The 18,805-nt window shown below is 35.6% G+C and overlaps 1 protein-coding gene across 1 annotated transcript; it reads right to left on the bottom strand.

The window, feature by feature from the left end:
• Positions 1–7,138: 7,138 nt before the first annotated feature.
• LOC123533940 (procathepsin L-like) lies at positions 7,139–18,664 on the bottom strand. Its single transcript, XM_045315930.2, has 9 exons — positions 18,514–18,664; positions 17,386–17,564; positions 16,976–17,081; positions 15,504–15,656; positions 14,027–14,156; positions 12,915–13,015; positions 11,567–11,715; positions 10,557–10,676; positions 7,139–8,017 (listed from the first exon to the last, which is right to left on the bottom strand). The coding sequence occupies exons 1-9, from the start codon at positions 18,550–18,552 to the stop codon at positions 7,918–7,920; spliced, it is 1,077 nt and encodes a 358-aa protein (XP_045171865.2). The 5' UTR covers positions 18,553–18,664; the 3' UTR covers positions 7,139–7,917.
• Positions 18,665–18,805: the final 141 nt, after the last annotated feature.

The raw sequence follows: 18,805 nt of genomic DNA, 5'->3' as shown, positions 1-18,805 counted from the left end.
TACTGTGAAATCCCCGAATAGTGGAGCGCGCTGTCTTACGGACAGCTCTTGTTTATTTGAGGCAATTAAGTAACTCAAATATTTAAACTAGCGGTATTTTGAACACAGTTCCAAGTATGTTTTTTTTTAGCTCACCTGTCACATAGTGACAAGGTGAGCTTTTGTGATCACCCTTCGTCCGTCGTCCGTGCGTCTCAGGCATCCGTCCGTCAACAATTTCTTGTCTGCTCGATAGTGGTTTCATTTATGATTTTATTTTAACCAAACTTGCACACAACTTGTATCACCATAAGATCTCGGTTCCTTTATTGAACTGGCCAGATCCCATTATAGGGTCCAGAGTTATGGCCCCTGAAAGGGCCAAAATTAGCTATTTTGACCTTGTCTGCACAATAGCAGCTTCATTTATGTTTTGATTTTTACCAAACTGGCACACAACTTGTATCACCATAAGATCTTGGTTCTTTTCTTTAACTGGTCAGATTCCATGATAGATTCCAGAGTTATGGCCCCTTAAAGGTCCAAAATGGGCTATTTTGGCTTTTGCAGCCATATAGAGACTTCATTTATGGTTTTATTTGATATAAACTTCCAAAATGTCTTCAACAACGATAAATCTTGGATTTCATAACAAATCAGATCCATTCGTAGGTTCCAGAGTTATTTTATATCTGATGACCTCCCCTGATTGTAATCAAAATGGATTTATATCAGTAAGTACTTACAGGACTTATTTGAAATTTCATTATTGTCATTAGTTGGACTGAGCCAATGATGGTAGATAACTATGAACTGATTTTATGTCAAATTACCTCCCTTTATTTCAAATTAAAATGGGTATATCTCCGTATCTAATGCAGATACTGATCTGAAATTTCATTTATGTCAACAGATTTATTTGGCAGATCCTTCTTTTGTTCACTTACAATTTTTTTTTTAATTACTTCACTTTTACGTTACTATAAATATCTTATTTTTAGTAACTTTTTTGTTATTGGCCATAGGGAAAAACCGAGACCACTTTTCTGTGGTACAACATGGATGGTACCTCCAATTTTTAGCTCATCTGATTTTTTGAAAAAAAAATGATGAGTTATTGTCATCACTTGAGCGGTTGTCGGCGTCGGCGTCGGCTGGTTAAGTTTAATGTTTAGGTCAGCTTTTCTCCTAAACTATCAAAGCTATTGCTTTGAAACTTGGAATACTTGTTCACCATCATAAGTTGACCCTGTATAGCAAGAAACATAACTCCATCTTGCTTTTTGCAAGATTTATGGCCCCTTTTGTGCTTAGAAAATATCAGATTTCTTGGTTAAGTTTTATGTTTAGGTCAACTTTTCTCCTAAACTATGAAAGCTATTGCTTTGAAACTTGGAATACTTGTTCACCATCTTAAGCAGACCCTGAACATCAAGAAACATACTCCATCTTGCTTTTTGCAAGAATTAATTGCCCCTTTTGGACTTAGAAAATCAGTTTTTCTTGGTTAAGTTTTATGTTTAGTCAGCTTTTGTCCTAAATTATCAAAGCTATTGCTATAAAACTTGCAACACTTGTTCACCATCATAAGCTGACCCTGTACAGCAAGAAACATAACTCCATCCTGCTTCTTGCAAGATTTATGGCCCCTTTTGGACTCAGAAAAAATCAGTTTTCTTGGTTAAGTTTTATGTTTAGGTCAACTTTTTCTCTTAAAGTATCAAAGCTATTGCTTTGAAACTTGCAACTCTTGTTCAACATCATAAGTTGACCCTGTACAGCAAGCAACCTAACTCCATCCAGCTTTTTGCAATAATTGTTGCCCCTTTTGTACTTAGAAAATCATTTTCTTGGTTGAGTATTATTTTTAAGTCAACTTTTCTCATAAACTATCAAAGCTATTGCTTTAAAACTTGCAACAGTTTTTCACCATCATAAGTGGACATTGTACATCAATAAACATAACTCTATCCTGCTTTTTGCAAGAATGATGGCCCTTTTTAGACTTAGAAAATCATGGGTAGGACAATATTTCTATTATACAAAAAAAATCAGATGAGCGTCAGCACCCGCAAGGCGGTGCTCTTGTTAGGTGTATTTTGACATATCTGTACCTTGTAAGAATTTGTTTTTCTTTTTGGTTAAATTTCTTCCCTTTGTTGTTCCTGTTTTTTGGATTTAGATATTTTTTCTGAGGACCTTCTTGTCCTCAAGTGCAATGATAACAGGTGAGCGATATAGGGCCATCATGGCCCTCTTGTTTTTTTTTTGTTTTTTTTTGGTTTTTTTTTTTGGTTTTTTTGTTTTTTCAGAGAAATCATTTTACATGCACATTAATTGTGAGTGTCAATTTCACTTACTAAACAGTTATACAACAGTAAAACTCTAAATTTAGCTTTTTGGTAGGTCAAATTTAAGATATTAGAATTCGTCTATGATGAAAAGTTTTGTCAACAATCTTGCAATCTTGTCATGCACCATTTATTTATGATTCATCAACTTCAAGAATAATGATAATCAGCACATTGCTATCTCAGTAGCCATTGTAGCAATGGATTGGAACTTCATACCTTTGTTCACACTGACGATTCGATATACAGTGCACAGGTTCCATAACTCTGCTGTGTATTTAGCTCACCTGTCACATAGTGACAGGGTGAGCTTTTGTGATCGCCCTTTGTTCATTGTCCATCCGTCCACAATTTCTGGTGAACAAGATAGAGACCACATTTTGCAGGCAATTTTGATCAAACTTACACAAAACTTGTATTGGCAGGATATCTCAGTTCCTTTCGAAATTTGGCCAGATACCATTATGGGTGCCCTTTAAAGGGCCAGAATTTGCTATTTTTGTGCGTCAACAATTTCTTGTCTGCACGATAGTGGTTTCATTTATGATTTAATTTTAACCAAACTTGCACACAACTTGTATCACCAAAAGATCTTGGTTCCTTTCTCGAACTGGCCAGATCCCTTTATGGGTTCCAGAGTTATAGCCCCTGAAGGGCCAAAATTAGCTTTTTAGCTCACCTGTCACATAGTGTCAAGGTGAGCTTTTGTGATCACCCTTCATCCGTCGTCAGTCCGTGCGTGCGTGCGTCAACAATTTCGTGTCTGCACGATAGTGGTTTCATTTATGATTTTATTTTAACCCAACTTGCACACAACTTGTATCACCATGAGATTTTGGTTCCTTTCTTGAACTGGCTAGATCCCATTATGGGTTCCAAAGTTATGGCCCCTGAAGGGGCCAAAATAAGCTATTTTGACCTTGTCTGCACAATCAGCTTCATTTATGATTTGAATTTAATCAAACTTACACAAAACTTGTGTCACCATAAGATCTTGGTTCCTTTCTTGGACCAGCCAGATCCCATTATGGGTTCCAGAGTTATGGCCCCTGAAAGGGCCAAAATTAGCTATTTTGACCTTGTCTGCACAATAGCAGCTTCATTTATGATTTTATTTTAACCAAACTTGCACACAACTTGTATCACCATAAGATCTTGGTTCCTTTGTTGAACTGGCGAGATTCCATCATGGGTTCCAGAGTTATGGCCCCTGAAAGATCCAGAATTTGCTATTTTGACCTTGTCTGCACAATAGCAGCTTCATTTATGATTTGAATTGAATCAAACTTGCACAAAACTTGTGTCACCATAAGATCTCGGTTCCTTTCTTGAACCGGCCAGATCCCATAATGGGTTCCAGAGTTATGGCCCCTGAAAGGGCCAAAATTAGCTATTTTGACCTTGTCTGCACAATAGCAGCTTCATTTATGATTTGATTTTAACCAAACTTGCACACAACTTGTATCACCACAAGATCTTGCTTCCTTTCTTGAACTGGCCAGATTCCTTCATGGGTTCCAGAGTTATGGCCCCTTAAAGGTCCAAATTGGCTTTTTGGCTTTTGCAGCCATATGAGACTATCATTTATGGTTTTATTTGATACAAACTTCCAAAATGTCTTCAACAACAATAAATCTTGGATTCCATAACAAGTCAGATCCAATCGTAGGTTCCAGAGTTATTTTATATCTCATTACCTCCCCTGATTGTAATCAGAATGGATTTATATCAGTAAGTACTTATAGGATGTATCTGAAATTTCACTATTGTTATTAGTTGGAGTGAGACAATCAGGGTAGATAACTATGGACTGACTTTATGTCAAATTACCTCCCTTTATTTCAAACTAAAACGGGTATATCTCCGTAACTAATGAAAATACTGATCTGAAATTTCATTTATGTCAACAGATTTATTTGGCAGATCTTTCTTTCGTTCACTTACAATATATATTTTTTTAATTTCTTCCCTTTTTCGTTACTATTAATTTAATATCTTATTTTTAGTAACTTTTTAATTATTGGCCATAGGGAAAAACCGAGACCACTTTTCTGTGGTATGGATGGTACCTCCAATTTTTAGGTGTATTTTGTCACATCTATACCTTGTAAGAATTTTTTTTTCTTTTTGTTTAAATTCTTCCCTTCGTTGTTCCTGTCCTTTGGATTTAGATATTTTTTCTGAGGACCTTCTTGTCCTCAAGTGCAATGGTAACAGGTGAGCGATATAGGGCCATCATGGCCCTCTTGTTTGACCTTGTCTGCACAATAGCAGGTTCATTTATGATTTGAATTTAATCAAACTTGCACACAACTTGTATCACCGTAATATCTTGGTTCGTTTCTTGAACTGGCTAGATTCCATTATAGATTCCTGAGTTATGGCCCCTGAAAGGGCCAGAATTAACTATTTTGACCTTGTCTGCACAATAGCAGCTTCATTTATGATTTGAATTTAATCAGACTTGCACAAAACTTGTGTCAACATAAGATCTCGGTTCCTTTCTTGAACCAACGGGCCAAAATTACTTTTTTGACCTTGTCTGCACAATAGAAGCTTCATTTACAATTTGATTTTAACCAAACTTGCACACAACTTGTATCACCACAAGATCAGATCTTGGTTCCTTTCTTAAACTGGCCAGATTCCTTTATGGGTTCCAGAGTTATGGCCCCTGATAGGGCCAGAATTAGCTATTTTGACCTTGTCTGCACAATAGCAGCTTCATTTATGATTTGAATTTAATCAAACTTGCACAAAACTTATGTCACCATAAGGTCTTGGTTCCTTTCAGGAACCGGCCAGATTCCTTTTTGGGTTCCAGAGTTATGGCCCCTGAAAGGGCCAAAATTAGCTATTTTGACCTTGTCTGCACAATAGCAGCTTCATTTATGATTTGATTTTAACCAGACTTGCACACAACTTGGCAGATCCTTCTTTTGTTCACTTACAGTAATTTTTTTTAATTACTTCCCTTTTATGTTACTATAAATAGCTTATTTAGTAACTTTTTTATTATTGGCCGTAGGGAAAAACCGAGACCACTTTTCTGTGGTACAACATGGATGGTACCTCCAATTTTTAGATGTATTTTGACATATCTTTACCTTGTAAGAATTTCTTTTTTCTTTTTGGTTAAATTTTTCCCTTTGTTGTTCCTGTCCTTTGGACTTAGACATTTTTTCTGAGGACTTGGATTTATTTTTAATTTCTTCCGTTTGTTGTTCCTGTCCTTTGGGCTTCATCAGCCAAAATTTTGCTCCTAACCTCATCTGATGTAATCCTTCGGGCATGAAACTACTGGCCTGATTTATTTGAAGTAACTTTAAGAAAATTTCAACTATATTTTCTCATAATTTTTTTGATTGATCTTGATTATGATTTTTTTACCTTCTTGTCCTTAAGTGCAATGATAACAGGTGAGCGATATAGGGCCATTTTGGCCCTCTTGTTTTGTTGTTTTTTTTAACTTTTACCCCTTTTGGACTTGGTTATTTTTTGTTAAGCTTTTGTATGTAAGCTGGTATCACATTTAGCATAATAAAGAGGGAGAAACCACTGTGACTCTCATGTGTTTAACCATTACCCTGCTAAATTTCTAAAATGGACTGGTCCAGCATTCAATTTGGTCAGTACCACCTATTATTCAAATGGGTGTTCACTGAAAATTTACTGATTGAAAAGCTTACAGTGCTGACCATGATTGGCCTGCACGGATGTGCAGGCTGATCTTGGTCTGCAATGGTCGCAAAGGCAAAATCACTTGCCGCCAGCAGGCTAAAGGTTAAGCAAAATTGTTGCACCTTTTGTACTTATATTATGATTCATTCATTATACTTTTCTGTGACAAGGCTTTTGAATTGTTGACCATTGCTGTCCTTTGGATTTAAGAATGCAATAAAGGAATGTCCAAATTACCAATATTTCTAATGTATAAATCTGTCATACTCTAGCCAGAACATCTAACATGGTAAAATAGGTTGTCATGAAATCCGTGACATTGAAGTGACAAAGTAGCATTAGGTTTACTTTGTTATTTACATAATCTGTTCAATGTCATCTTTTTAGATAAAATAACACTACATTATCAAAAATAAGTTAATCTTTAACCTGCTGGTGGCAAATGATTCTGTTTTTGCGACCAGTGCAGACCAAGATCAGCCTGCACATCCGTGCAGTCTGATCATGGTCTGCACTGTTCGCTATTCAGTCAGTAAATTTTCAGTGAACACCCCTTCAAATAGTAAGTGGTGCTGCCCAAATTGAATGATGAAATTGTCCATTTTAGTAATATAGCAGGGTAAAGGTTAAATATTGAATAGACATATCAGTTCTGTGGAATGCCAACCTACTTTCGTTTTCAGTAACGGTAAAATAACAAAATTGACTTGAAACCCATGACACTTTGCTTGATGTTCCATAAAGCTTTAAAAAAAATTGTTAAAAACAGATGAAACAACTGACTTGATAGATGTTATACATAATTACATGGTTAGAATAATGCTACTTCTAATACTGCACATGAAATTTTACAGTTAGAGCCATAAAGGGAGATAATAAAATACAACAGATTCAATAAAACTTTCTTCTATGTTCATCAATATTCAAACCTTTGACAAGTATAAGAGAAAACAATTATTGGAAATAGGATTAAACAAGAAATTAATATATTTTATGTTCATAATGAAAAATGTGGCAGCCACTTTTTTAAAACTACATTACCAATGCTTGTTTGAAATTATTTCTTTGTATGACCGACATCTCTATGTGTAAATAATAGTCTATTAAATAATAAAGCGACAACAGGAGATACTTCTGTCTCAGTCCTTTTATTCATAAAAGGAAATCATAAACATTTTTATAGTAGAATAAATACATACATAAATGATATGTGAAGAGCATAGTTCTTTGTTTCAATGCAAGATCCATTATCCATCGGAGTGAAAATCAGATGCAGTCTGGCAAAAATGTAAAATCTGGTGTTCTTCAGAGAAAGAGAATTTGACATTGAGGCGGAAAAAAAAATTGTTTCCAGTATCCTGACCTACCATAAATGTATTACGGCCTTGGAGAATTTTTTTTCAACTTTTTGTTTTAAAACTGCACTTTTTATGCTTTAAACATGGTCAGAGATGTTAGAAATCAATTTATTGCTGCTCTAAAGGCAGAACCTACTTATTTGTATTCATTTTTTTGACACAAAAATAATTTCCGAAACGTCCCACTTAATTACCTAAAAATTACCTACCTACCCTAACTTTTTTGAGAATGTTACCGGAAACAAACATTTTTTTTACGCCTTATTGTAAAACAAATTTTCATTTTATTTTTCAATGGTATTAAACAAAATTTATACCTTTTGGATGTCATTGAGCATGTTACAATGAATTTTTATTATCTTACTTTTTAATAAAGATTTTTACCAATAATTAGAAAATGGAAGAAAAAATTTAGTAAAGTTTGCCAGGAAACTAATTAATGCATGTAGATCAGTACTTATTCCAGACCCTGTTCATATTGTACTGAAGTTGTTATTCCAGACCCTGTGCAACTGATACTGAAGTTGTTATTCCAGACACTGTTCAGTTTAGACAATAGGATAACTTGCCCATCTAGCAACACCACAATTATCTCCCCTGCCTCGTGCTGTGAACACGTAACCCCGGTCACCCCATCCGGTGCCCCAGCTGAAATGAAAAAGAACAACATGTAAACCAGTGTAAACATATTGATTAAGAAATAATATATCTCATTTAGTGATTTGTCACCTAATAAAATCATTATTTGGATTTCAGATGCGAGGGAATTATATCACGAGGGTGCAGCCCGAGTTATACAATAATACGCATCTGAACAAACAATGATTTTATTCAAGAGCAAAATTAATCACTAAATGAGATATATTATTTCGATTCTAACACGTTACCAAGGATTTTAAAGTACATCCTTGACGACATTCATTAAATATTTGCCTGTTTTCCGTTGGTTTCTTTTTCAGCGTGCCGCTATGCCGTTTGACGCTATGACGTAATAATTGTGACTTCAGAAAAATGAATTGTTGTATAATAACACACAGTTTTCAGCCTTCTTTGTTTAATAGGAAAATGAATCGGGTTGTGTTAGAATAGTAATTTAGTCTTTATTGAAAGAGGGTAAAACTTGTTACATATATTATGCCTTTCGGATTTCCTACTTTTTCCAATATTTTCCTACTTTTTTAAATGCCTCCTACTTTTTCCTACTTTTTGATGAAAACCTAATTCTACTTTTGCTTGACATAAAAAAGGAAAAGAATAAATAGCCTTTTAAGTAGTTATATTTGCAGATGATGGACTCTTGATGTGTTGCTGGCAGTTTCTTGAGCCATTTGGTGCCTCCTGCAATACATTGCCTCAAATCAAGGTACCTATAATCCTACCAAACGGTATCTTAACCTTTGGAAAATCCATAAGCATACTTATTCAAGCACAGAAACTGCCAGTCAAGACATCTAGGTTCATCATTTGGTTGCCAGTGTAGATGTAGTATTAACAGCTATCAAGGTAAGAATTGAAAATTTTATGTTAATAACCTCCTACTTTCCCTACTTTTTTGTTCGCAAACTGATTTTTCCTACATTTTTGTGTAGGGACCTCCTACTTTTTTGGAAGGCCTGTATATACACAAACGCACAAATTCTTATTTTCAATTAGGACCTCTACCAAATACAAAAATAGAACAACAATTTTCATATACAAATCAAGTCATCACGATGACAGGGGCGTAGCCAGGCATATGCAAATATGCACGAAAGTAGGCTGTTTTAAAAAAAAAAATTATGAAAATAAAGTGGGCCAAAAATGCAATAAAACTATGCCTCGAAGTACTCCAGAATGCATCTAATGGGATACAGAATTCAAAAATTTTCAGGGGGAGCATGCCTCTGGACCACCCTAGAAATATGAAGAATTCACATGTGCGTATAGTGATTTGCAGGCCAGCTACGCCTCTGGATGATTCCATAGAGCAGACTTGTAAAATTGAAATACCACTTTTTTGATTAAAGAAATATTCAAATGAAGTTATATATACTGTGCTAGCATTTCTAAGTAAAGTATATCAGTCCAAATTTCTCCAGCATTGAAATAGTAAGGACGTTTTTAAAGGGACTTGACTCCTGATTCTGACTCAAAATGATCTTTCTTTAAAATTGAAATTTGGTCATATTATGAACATAAGACTTGATAGTATGTATTGTCACAAATTTCAGTTGTGTCACATGTATATAAGAATGTACAAGTTTGTATCAAAACTGAAATATTTATTTAATCCTGTGAGGGAAAGTTAACCATATAATTTTACAGAAAAGAGCTTTAAGTGAAGCTTTTAAAGATTTTTTCTGTTTCCTTCAGGGAAGTTCCCTCATATAGTTGATCTGTAGTCAAAAATTGGTACTATGTGTGAGTTATAAAACATTTTCATTATAAAAATCTACAAGATACTGTCGGCACTTGATCATTGGCATGGGCATTGGTCAAGGTTTTTGTTCTGTCCCACTTTTTCTTAAAAGACTATATATTAAGAGTTTTAGCTTTGAAACTATTTGTACACTTCTTTATTATCAGTAGATGTGTAAGAACGTCAAGAACTATAACTCTCTCTTGCATGTTGTAAGAATTCTGGCCATTTTTAACTTAAAAATAGGAATTTCCTTGCTTAATTTTTTTGTTTAGGTTAACTTTTCTTAAATACTATAAGACGTATAGCTTTGAAAATATGTGCATTCCTTTATCATTGATAGGTGAATAAGAAGTCAAGAACTTTAACCCTTTTCATGCTGGACACAACTGATTCTGCCTTTGCGACCAGTGTAGATCTTGATCAGCCTGCACATCTGTGCAGTCTGATCATGATCTGCACTGTTCACTATTCAGTCAGTATCTTTTTGGTAAGCACACCTTTTAACAGTTAATGGTACTGTCCAAATTGAAAGACGGACAAGTTCATTATAAAAGTTTAGCAGGGTAAGGGTTAACTCTTTTCTTGCATACTGCCTAATGTCAAGCACTAACAGACGAGCATTGGCATCTGCAAGCAGTGCTCTTATTTACAAAAATTATGTTAATTTACAAATCTTTTCCATGAGTGAATTTACAAATACTGTCCAAATGAATCTGTTTGTATTTTTTTCTTGATTTAAATGGTATTGTTCCTGCTTTTAGCAATATATTAATTTATGGAAAATACCTGTTTTTGATAATCCAGTAGCCCCTACTTCCACTGCCACCATAACCTACAGTCAACATGGCATGGTTAGGTCTGCTGGGATTACATCTTGGCTCATAGTGTATCCCTTTCTTGTAATACCTGTCGTAAAAATCACATTACAATGTAAGTACATTCAATATAAACTCGACAGCAGATAATTCTAGTGAAATCTTTCACAAGCATGTATGGTCAATTATCAATTTTACTTATATTTCTATCTAATACAATACCCCTACCCCAACAACTACTCACATTATATGACATATAAATGAGCCGTGCCATGGGAAAACCAACATAGTGGGTTTGCGACCAGCATGGATCCAGACCAGCCTGCGCATCCGCGCAGTCTGGTCAGGATCCATGCTGTTCGCTAACGGTTTCTCTAATTGCAGTAGGCTTTAAAAGCGAACAGCATGGATCCTGACCAGACTGCAGATGCGCAGGCTGGTCTGGATCCATGCTGGTCGCAAACCCACTATGTCGGTTTTCTCATGGCGCGGCTCAAATGTTATCATGCCAATCATGACATTTTTACTTTTTTTCAGGTCTTTACATCAAAATATCTGCTAAAATTTAGCAAAATATTTAGATAGGTACTGTAAAGAATCTACATGTATAATGATTCGGTGTCCTTAGGACATTTGCATATTGTATAGTCCAAATAATTGGACGTTTCGGGACAGCGTGATAACTTTTGACTGTCGCTGTCTCCATCATGACAACTATAAAATATCAGATCATAAAATAAGTCATCCCAATAAGCCAAATGAGTAAGGCTACATATTGTATAGGCATACATTTTAAATATGCTAAGCTTAACACCAGGGCCATGCATCTGGTATAAAGTCACATTTGCGTATAAATTCAACCAGAATTAATGTATCATTCTTCCATCTTATGTACAAAATGTTTTTATGCCTGTGAGAGGCAAGTAAACTTTACAACAGATTCAGAAAAAAAATCCATAAAAATGGGGTAATTTATGTTACCAGAATGATCGATGGTTGACATCCATAGCGATTGCGATAGGTCCCACAGATGCAAGTGTACTCTGGAGGGAGTGTTCTGACTTGCCAACATTTTGTGATCCTTTGTCTGTCGCAGCTACACAGCTGCTGCGATATCGGCAATACTGATCCTACATAATACAACAGTAATATTTAAGATAGCTTACGCTTGTAATGTGCCTTGAAATGTCATAATATCTATCATGAAATTATATCATGTCATGTCTTATAAATATCCTCTTGTGTATCATATTTGCCATGTTGTATAGTAGCAAAACTTGACATGTCATGAATCGTTGCCATGTTGCATTTTAGGCATATTCTCGCATGTAGTGCCATAAATCGTTTTTACAGGTAATACCATATGATGTCATGTATCAAAAGTCTGATACCTCAGGGGGATGCAAGTGCCCAATGTTTGGCTCAATGTACTAAATGTAGTTATGGGCCTTAGCATTAGCAGTGGGGCAAATGATTCATGGCATGACAGACAGTTATGATAGGCTACAGTATGGTATATGTAACAAACGATACATAGTGTCATATGACACAACATACTACAGTATTATAGAAGACAATTGACATGATGCAGTATTAAACATGAAATGATGCATGACATGGTGCACTTACACTGGCTACAGACTGAGAAATTTATGTGCATTTCTCTCCTAAGTATAGTTTGATGATGTGCACAGAGACAAAGCCTAAAATAAAAGGTTTGACATCAAAACTGCAAAATCAATTGCATGTCTGTATTATAAATTCACTCTGATTACAGACCTGATGTCATGTCATGCCATATATCATTCGTTACGCACAATAATATATAATTAATGTACATAGCATATCCTGAAATGTCATATATCACTGATTACGGACCTGGTGTCATGTCATGCATAGATCATTCGTTACACACAATAATGTACATAGCGTATCCTGAAATGTCATTTATCACTCTGATTACGGACCTGATGTCATGTCATGCCATATATCGTTCGTTACGCATAATAATGTACATAGCGTATCCTGAAATGTCATTTATCATTTAAATAAGCATCCAGGGGTTTGAAATATTTATAAGAATGATAAAACTGTATGTTATTTCTCGAGAAAACAACCAGTTACGTTTTGTGTGGACGTGGGCATGTATATTTACGTGCACTTGTAATTGCGAGTACACGTGTAAATTTACGCTTACACGTCCATATATGCGTGCCCCTACATATTTATAAAAATATGCACGTGGACGTCTATATTTACTCGTTTGCGCGTAATATGCGCGCAGGCAAAGCAGACTTTCGACCCAAATTTGGTACACCTTTATACTTACCCTTCCGACGTACGGATAGCAGCTTTCACTGTTGATGCCTCGGTTTGAGCTGATGTATTTGAAGGCGTTATTCATCCATCCACCTCGGCATCCGTAATTACCTAGAACAGCGCATTAATTTATTATTGAAAAATATTTACAGATGTAGTAAACATTCTTAAAACCCTCATACACATATGCATAAAGTTTCACATATAATGTACACAATCTACCCTCCTGCAGAAAAGGGCAGATATTTTGGTTTCATCTATATAAATTAATCAATGTCTCTTCTTTTGTTCTTTCTTCATATTGTCAAACAGTCAATAAGTTAAGGTCATGCGTGGGTGCTAAGAAACGTGAACGGGTTCGTATCATATATCATATAGGATTATCAGTACGCCCGTGAGTTACTCAGCAGTGTGATAATATTATCTGATGTATGCATCCCGAATAATATGATTCAACACACACACACACACACACACACGTATTTAAACGTTTTTAAAGCTTACATCTCACTGATTTATAAGGTTTATGCTATTTTGTAGCACAGTGGTTTTTTTGGGTTTTTTTTTTGGGGGGGGGGGGGGCAGGGTGTAAAACGGTATGTCATTTTTAGGAGTATGTTTATTATAATTCTTTGAATTACGAATTTCCATAAATGTTGAAAAAGCATTAAGTTTATATAGAAATGTTTCAGTGTAAATTTTAATTTGGCATGTAACTGTAGTAATAACAAAATAAGTGAGAATTAGTATATACATTCTATAAAATCCCGTACTTACTGTTGATTTACCTCAAACAGTGGTCAATATTTTTTTATGAAATGAAATGAATTTACTAGATCTGAACTCTCTCAAGCAAAAAAAAAATCTCGTATTCTCTATTGATGAAGACGTTGTTTTGTTGTTGTTTTTTTCCCCACAAAATACTTAATAAGCGTATGCCATTTCGGCCTTTAGAGAAAACAACGCAGAGTTCATACTTCTGATAGAGACATTTTATAAACTATATACTGCAAAGGACAAAAGACACAAATGTGAAGTCTAGGTTAAAATATGATGAGATGGTTACATTTTCACATACAGGTCTGTATTTTGCATTTTGTAATAAAGAAAAGATGCTCTCACCCCATCTAGAATTTGCACAGTCTACCAAGTTCTGTTCTGATAAATCCTTGATACTTCCTCCCTTCTTTTTCTTGTGTTGTCCCTCCAACGATCCCAGTGCCGAGAATGCCCAGCATGATCCACACCGGCCCTGAAGGAAAACTTGATTTTTATGAACACATTTCAAACACTGTAACCTCAAAAAGTAAAATAACTGCGATCTCCAATTTTCTGAACTCTGAACTCTTAGCTACCCATAACCTGTTCCCTGGCATAGAGTTGGGTGTCACGACTAATACCGAATCTAACTGTTTCTGCCATCGATTTTTCAAACAGATATACACCTGACAATTTGAAATTAAGCATTAGATTTCGCATTAGATATTAACTTGTGCTGTAACTTTGCCGCAAAAAGCCGAAAACCGGAAGTTTTTAACTCGACAATTTTCGCGCAAATTCAAAGTTCTCGATCCAAAATTTAAAAAGTACTAAAAGAGCTAATTTCAATTTCACGCCCTCGAAAAGTTAGTTAACTAAAAGATGCTTTTGTAGAAAAGCGCATGTCTCCTCCAAAGCATAGTGGTAATAAGCTAGAAGTCAGGAACAGGAGTGATAACCAAAGAGACAATGATGGTTGGCTTAGTGACTGAAATGCATTAGGGACCATCTACGCAGCATGTCCAATCATCCTATGAAGTTTCAATGTTCTAGATCAAGTGGTTCTCAAGTTATAAATTGAAAACAATTATCCATGTTCTGGCTCCTGTGACCTTGACCTTTGATCGCGTGACCCCAAAATCAACAGGGATCATCTCTGTATGTCCAAATCATTAGGGGTCATCTACTTTGCTTGTCCAATCGTCCTATGAAGTTTCAACATTCTTTGTCAAATGGTTCTCCAGTTATTGATCGGAAATGAAGTGTTGACGGATTCTGACCATTGTGACCTTAACCTTTGATGGAGTGACCCCAAAATCAATAGGGGTCATCTACTCGACAAGTCCAATCATCCTACAAAGTTTTACCATCCTGGGTCAAGTGGTTCTCAAGTTATTGATCGGTAACGGTTTTCCATGTTCAGGTCCCTGTGACCTTGACCTTTCATCGAGCGACCCAAAAAACAACAGGGATCGTCTACTCCATAAGCCCTACCATCTTATGAAGTCCAAAGGTTCTAGGTCAAATGGTTCTCCAGTTATTGATTGGAAATGAAGTGTGGCGGACGGACGTGGAGGCGGGGGGGGGGGTTGCTTAATGAAGTGACAATTGTCGTGCAAACGTCAAATTGTCAACTTAACTTGTGAGGCGAAAAGTAGAAATTTTTAAGTCTTAACTTATTTTGTTCGTACGCAAGTTGACAAATTGAAAATATGCCGTTCAGTAAATTTCGACATTCAGCTCTAGCTGCTTAGGACATAATTATATAACTGAAATCTGATGGATGTTCCTAATATACGTTTTTGTTATACCCCATAGAACAGAAAGTGTCATAAGTTACCTGGTTCTTAACGGATGAAACAAGACCTTTCGGCCTCCAGTCCATCTCAAGGGGGGCTTCCGGATCCGGTTCAGTGAGGGCTTCTGGGTATTCTTCCTCTTCTTCTGGTACAATAAGGCCTGTTAGGTAGATTTTCTCAAACTCGTCTTCCGCCTTAAAGATTAAAACATTACTATACTGAATAATAATAATAATGATGATGATGATGATAATAATAATAATAATATTATTATTATTATTATTATGATAAACTCACAAAGGCAGAGTATCAAAACAAAACATCACGAAGTATATTTACATGGAAATCCCTTTTCAATAAAGCATTCAAGACATAGAAGGAAACAGACACACAAAATAATCATAACTAGTGATTAAAATAAAAATACAATTTACATCTTATGATTAACAACAACAACAAAAAAAAGTTTTTTAAGAAAATTGCCCGTACAATCATCAAGTCATAAAAGTAAATTATATAGTAGCACGTCATACACTTTTTCTTTCGACATGATCTTTCATACATATGTAGGCACTGTCTTGAAATAAAGAAAATGAAAGAATGCTCTGGAGAAATGTATGAAAATATACAGCTGATCAAAAGAACCCGGAAAACATGTCCTAGTTTGGTGTCTGCAATGATAGAATTGCTTGCGTTTGTGTTTCCGAACGCCTGCATACCAAACATATTTCTTCTAAGACCTCATAGTCCACTGCGGGGTGCGAGAACGTCCGCCGCAACAACTAACCGGTATCAGAATGATCAGTCGACTTGCGATTTACATGGAATTATGAATATTACATGCGCATGACTTTACTATCTCATGCGCACGACTTAACTTCTGTTTGTTTGTAAGCTTAATTATAGTCGCCACCGGTAACCCATAATGGGCAACTCCTCCAGAAGACTGTTAGTAATGTTAGTCGGAGCATAGTGCAAGATAAAGAAGACGCTCCAATTCCAGAAGCTTCCCTGGTTCTTAAGCGTGCCAGGTGTAAAACACCCATACACGGGACTCACGACCCCTGGTTTACCACTGGACTACTACGTCCGCTTTTACGACTTAACTATCTCATGCGCACGACTTAACTATCTCTTGCATACGACAAAATATCTCCTGCTTGGAACTCTGCTTTCGTGCGTACGACGCATTATCTCGTACGCACGACAAACTACCACGTGCGCACGACGTTATATTTCTTGTGTGAATCTTCTGTTTCGTACTCTCGAGCGTTAAAAATAGTGATTACAAAATTATCGTTGATGCATGTAGTGTTGTGCGTGCGAGATAACTCGATAACTCATGCGCGTTCAATAAATGTTTCAATGTGCACGAGATAGAACGATCTTGGACCGAAATAAATCAAACGAATCATATTGTCGAAGTCCCATTCTCGTAATGTCTAGAGTTATTTTCTATGTTAAGAAACATGGCACTGTTTACAAATAATTGTACAATTCGAAAATTACTAACCATGTCGGCAAAATCATTTTCCCCGAGCATGTACGTAGATTCCCCGCTGTCGTATTTCAGATTGTGCTCTCGGATAAACTGCATGGTATCCTCCCAATATAAGCGCCTGAAATACAGTGGTTACAGATCTTTATTGCACGTTTGTTTCGTGGATATTTCCATGTTGGCGCTCGTGATAGAATGATTTCATTTTTATTTACTATTGAGAAATAATCCATATACTAGATAAACGACAAAAAACCAAAATATTTAACAGTTATATAAAATAGAAAAATATCTTTTCAACATTAAATATCTCAGATCATTAACTGCGTAAGAGAATCTGAAACTGATACAAGGACTAAACAGAGTAGACCTAAAGCGCTCTATTGTTTACTTCTACGTCTAGTCAGTGTAACTCTTGAATGTACCTTCTAACTTCTTCATTTGCATCAGCATATGTCTTGTTATATGACTTCTTGAAACTCATCCATTCCATGTCTAACTCAACGTTCACAAACGAAAGTAAGTTAGTCTGCGGAAGTTCCCATGAGTTCAAAGCGAGGTTGACCCCGACACAGCAGACGAGTAAAATCAAAAGTGACCTCTCCTGCAAAACATAATCATCTGAACTTAAAACATTCACATTTCATTATGAACACAGCTTACTGATATACGTCGCTCCAAATACTTAGTCGAGTTATATCCCTCCAATTATTTTGTATCTTTTTTATTTAACTCATTTCAGAAGTCTTTGCCTCCCGTAAAATAGTTTTTCAAAAAGCAACAAATGGTTAATAGCTGTCTTAGACGTCCTGTCAACTTTTGCTAATGTTCTTAAGATTTTGATTGGTTGACCAGTACATCTTTGTTTATAATAGTTCTCACTTATCTTTGAAGCCGTAGCACATTTTATCCCCTGACTTCAGAGATCATAAAAACTTGAGTTTGGAGACCAGTTTTGTCATTAGCAGATTCAAATGTGAGACTGACTCAAAATCGTTTCAGATTCTTGAGCTTTGAAAATGATCTCCAACCTCAGTTTTATTTACTTTCAGAGACTTGTATATAATGGAAGCTCGAGCTCTTACGAATATCTGCCACAGTACTATCTAGTTCATCCAGAAGATTGGTGCATGTAAAATATGTAGCATAAATGCCTCTCTTTGAAATTATACAAAATATGCGAGCTTTTGGCAATTTCTCATGTTCATATTTGGAAAATATTTCCAAAAGTGATTATAAAAGTGTCGACCTGTGACATAACTGAAACTTAAAGTATCGTCAGTACATTTTACATTGGTTCTATTTAGAAAGTTTCAATGTCAAACACAGAGGAACACGGGGAAAAGACACCACCACTGCAAAGTACCTTATAAATCATCTTACATAAAGTTAATATAATTGAAATATCTTACTTTTCCAGTTCAGATTTATAATTCATGATAGTGTCGCAGATTTTACATCATCAAATTAAAAAAAAGAAATAAGAATATAGTTGTTATATATAGTAAAACCATTGTTAATGATAATACATTATAACATAGGTATATGCTTACCATTTTGTTACTCCCTTTCGTGTGCCGCGGTTGATACATGCAGCTGCCCTTTTAAAGAGTCAAAACAATTGAAGATCCGCTTCATTCATCTTGATATCAATTAGACTTACTGATCAATATATGTGATAAGTAAGATTGATTTGTCGAGAACCCTAAATCCCATTAACTTAGATACAAAATAGGTCCTGCTTAAAGTCTGTGAATTGGCGGACTTGTGAGCTATCAGCGGTGACAATCGTTTCCTCTACTATTAAGTAAATGATGGTGTCCTAACGTCAGTATAATTATCAAA

This window comes from Mercenaria mercenaria, chromosome 12, assembly GCF_021730395.1.
Source record: "Mercenaria mercenaria strain notata chromosome 12, MADL_Memer_1, whole genome shotgun sequence".
Taxonomy (NCBI): domain Eukaryota; kingdom Metazoa; phylum Mollusca; class Bivalvia; order Venerida; family Veneridae; genus Mercenaria; species Mercenaria mercenaria.
This window is presented reverse-complemented; position numbering and strand designations above follow the sequence as displayed.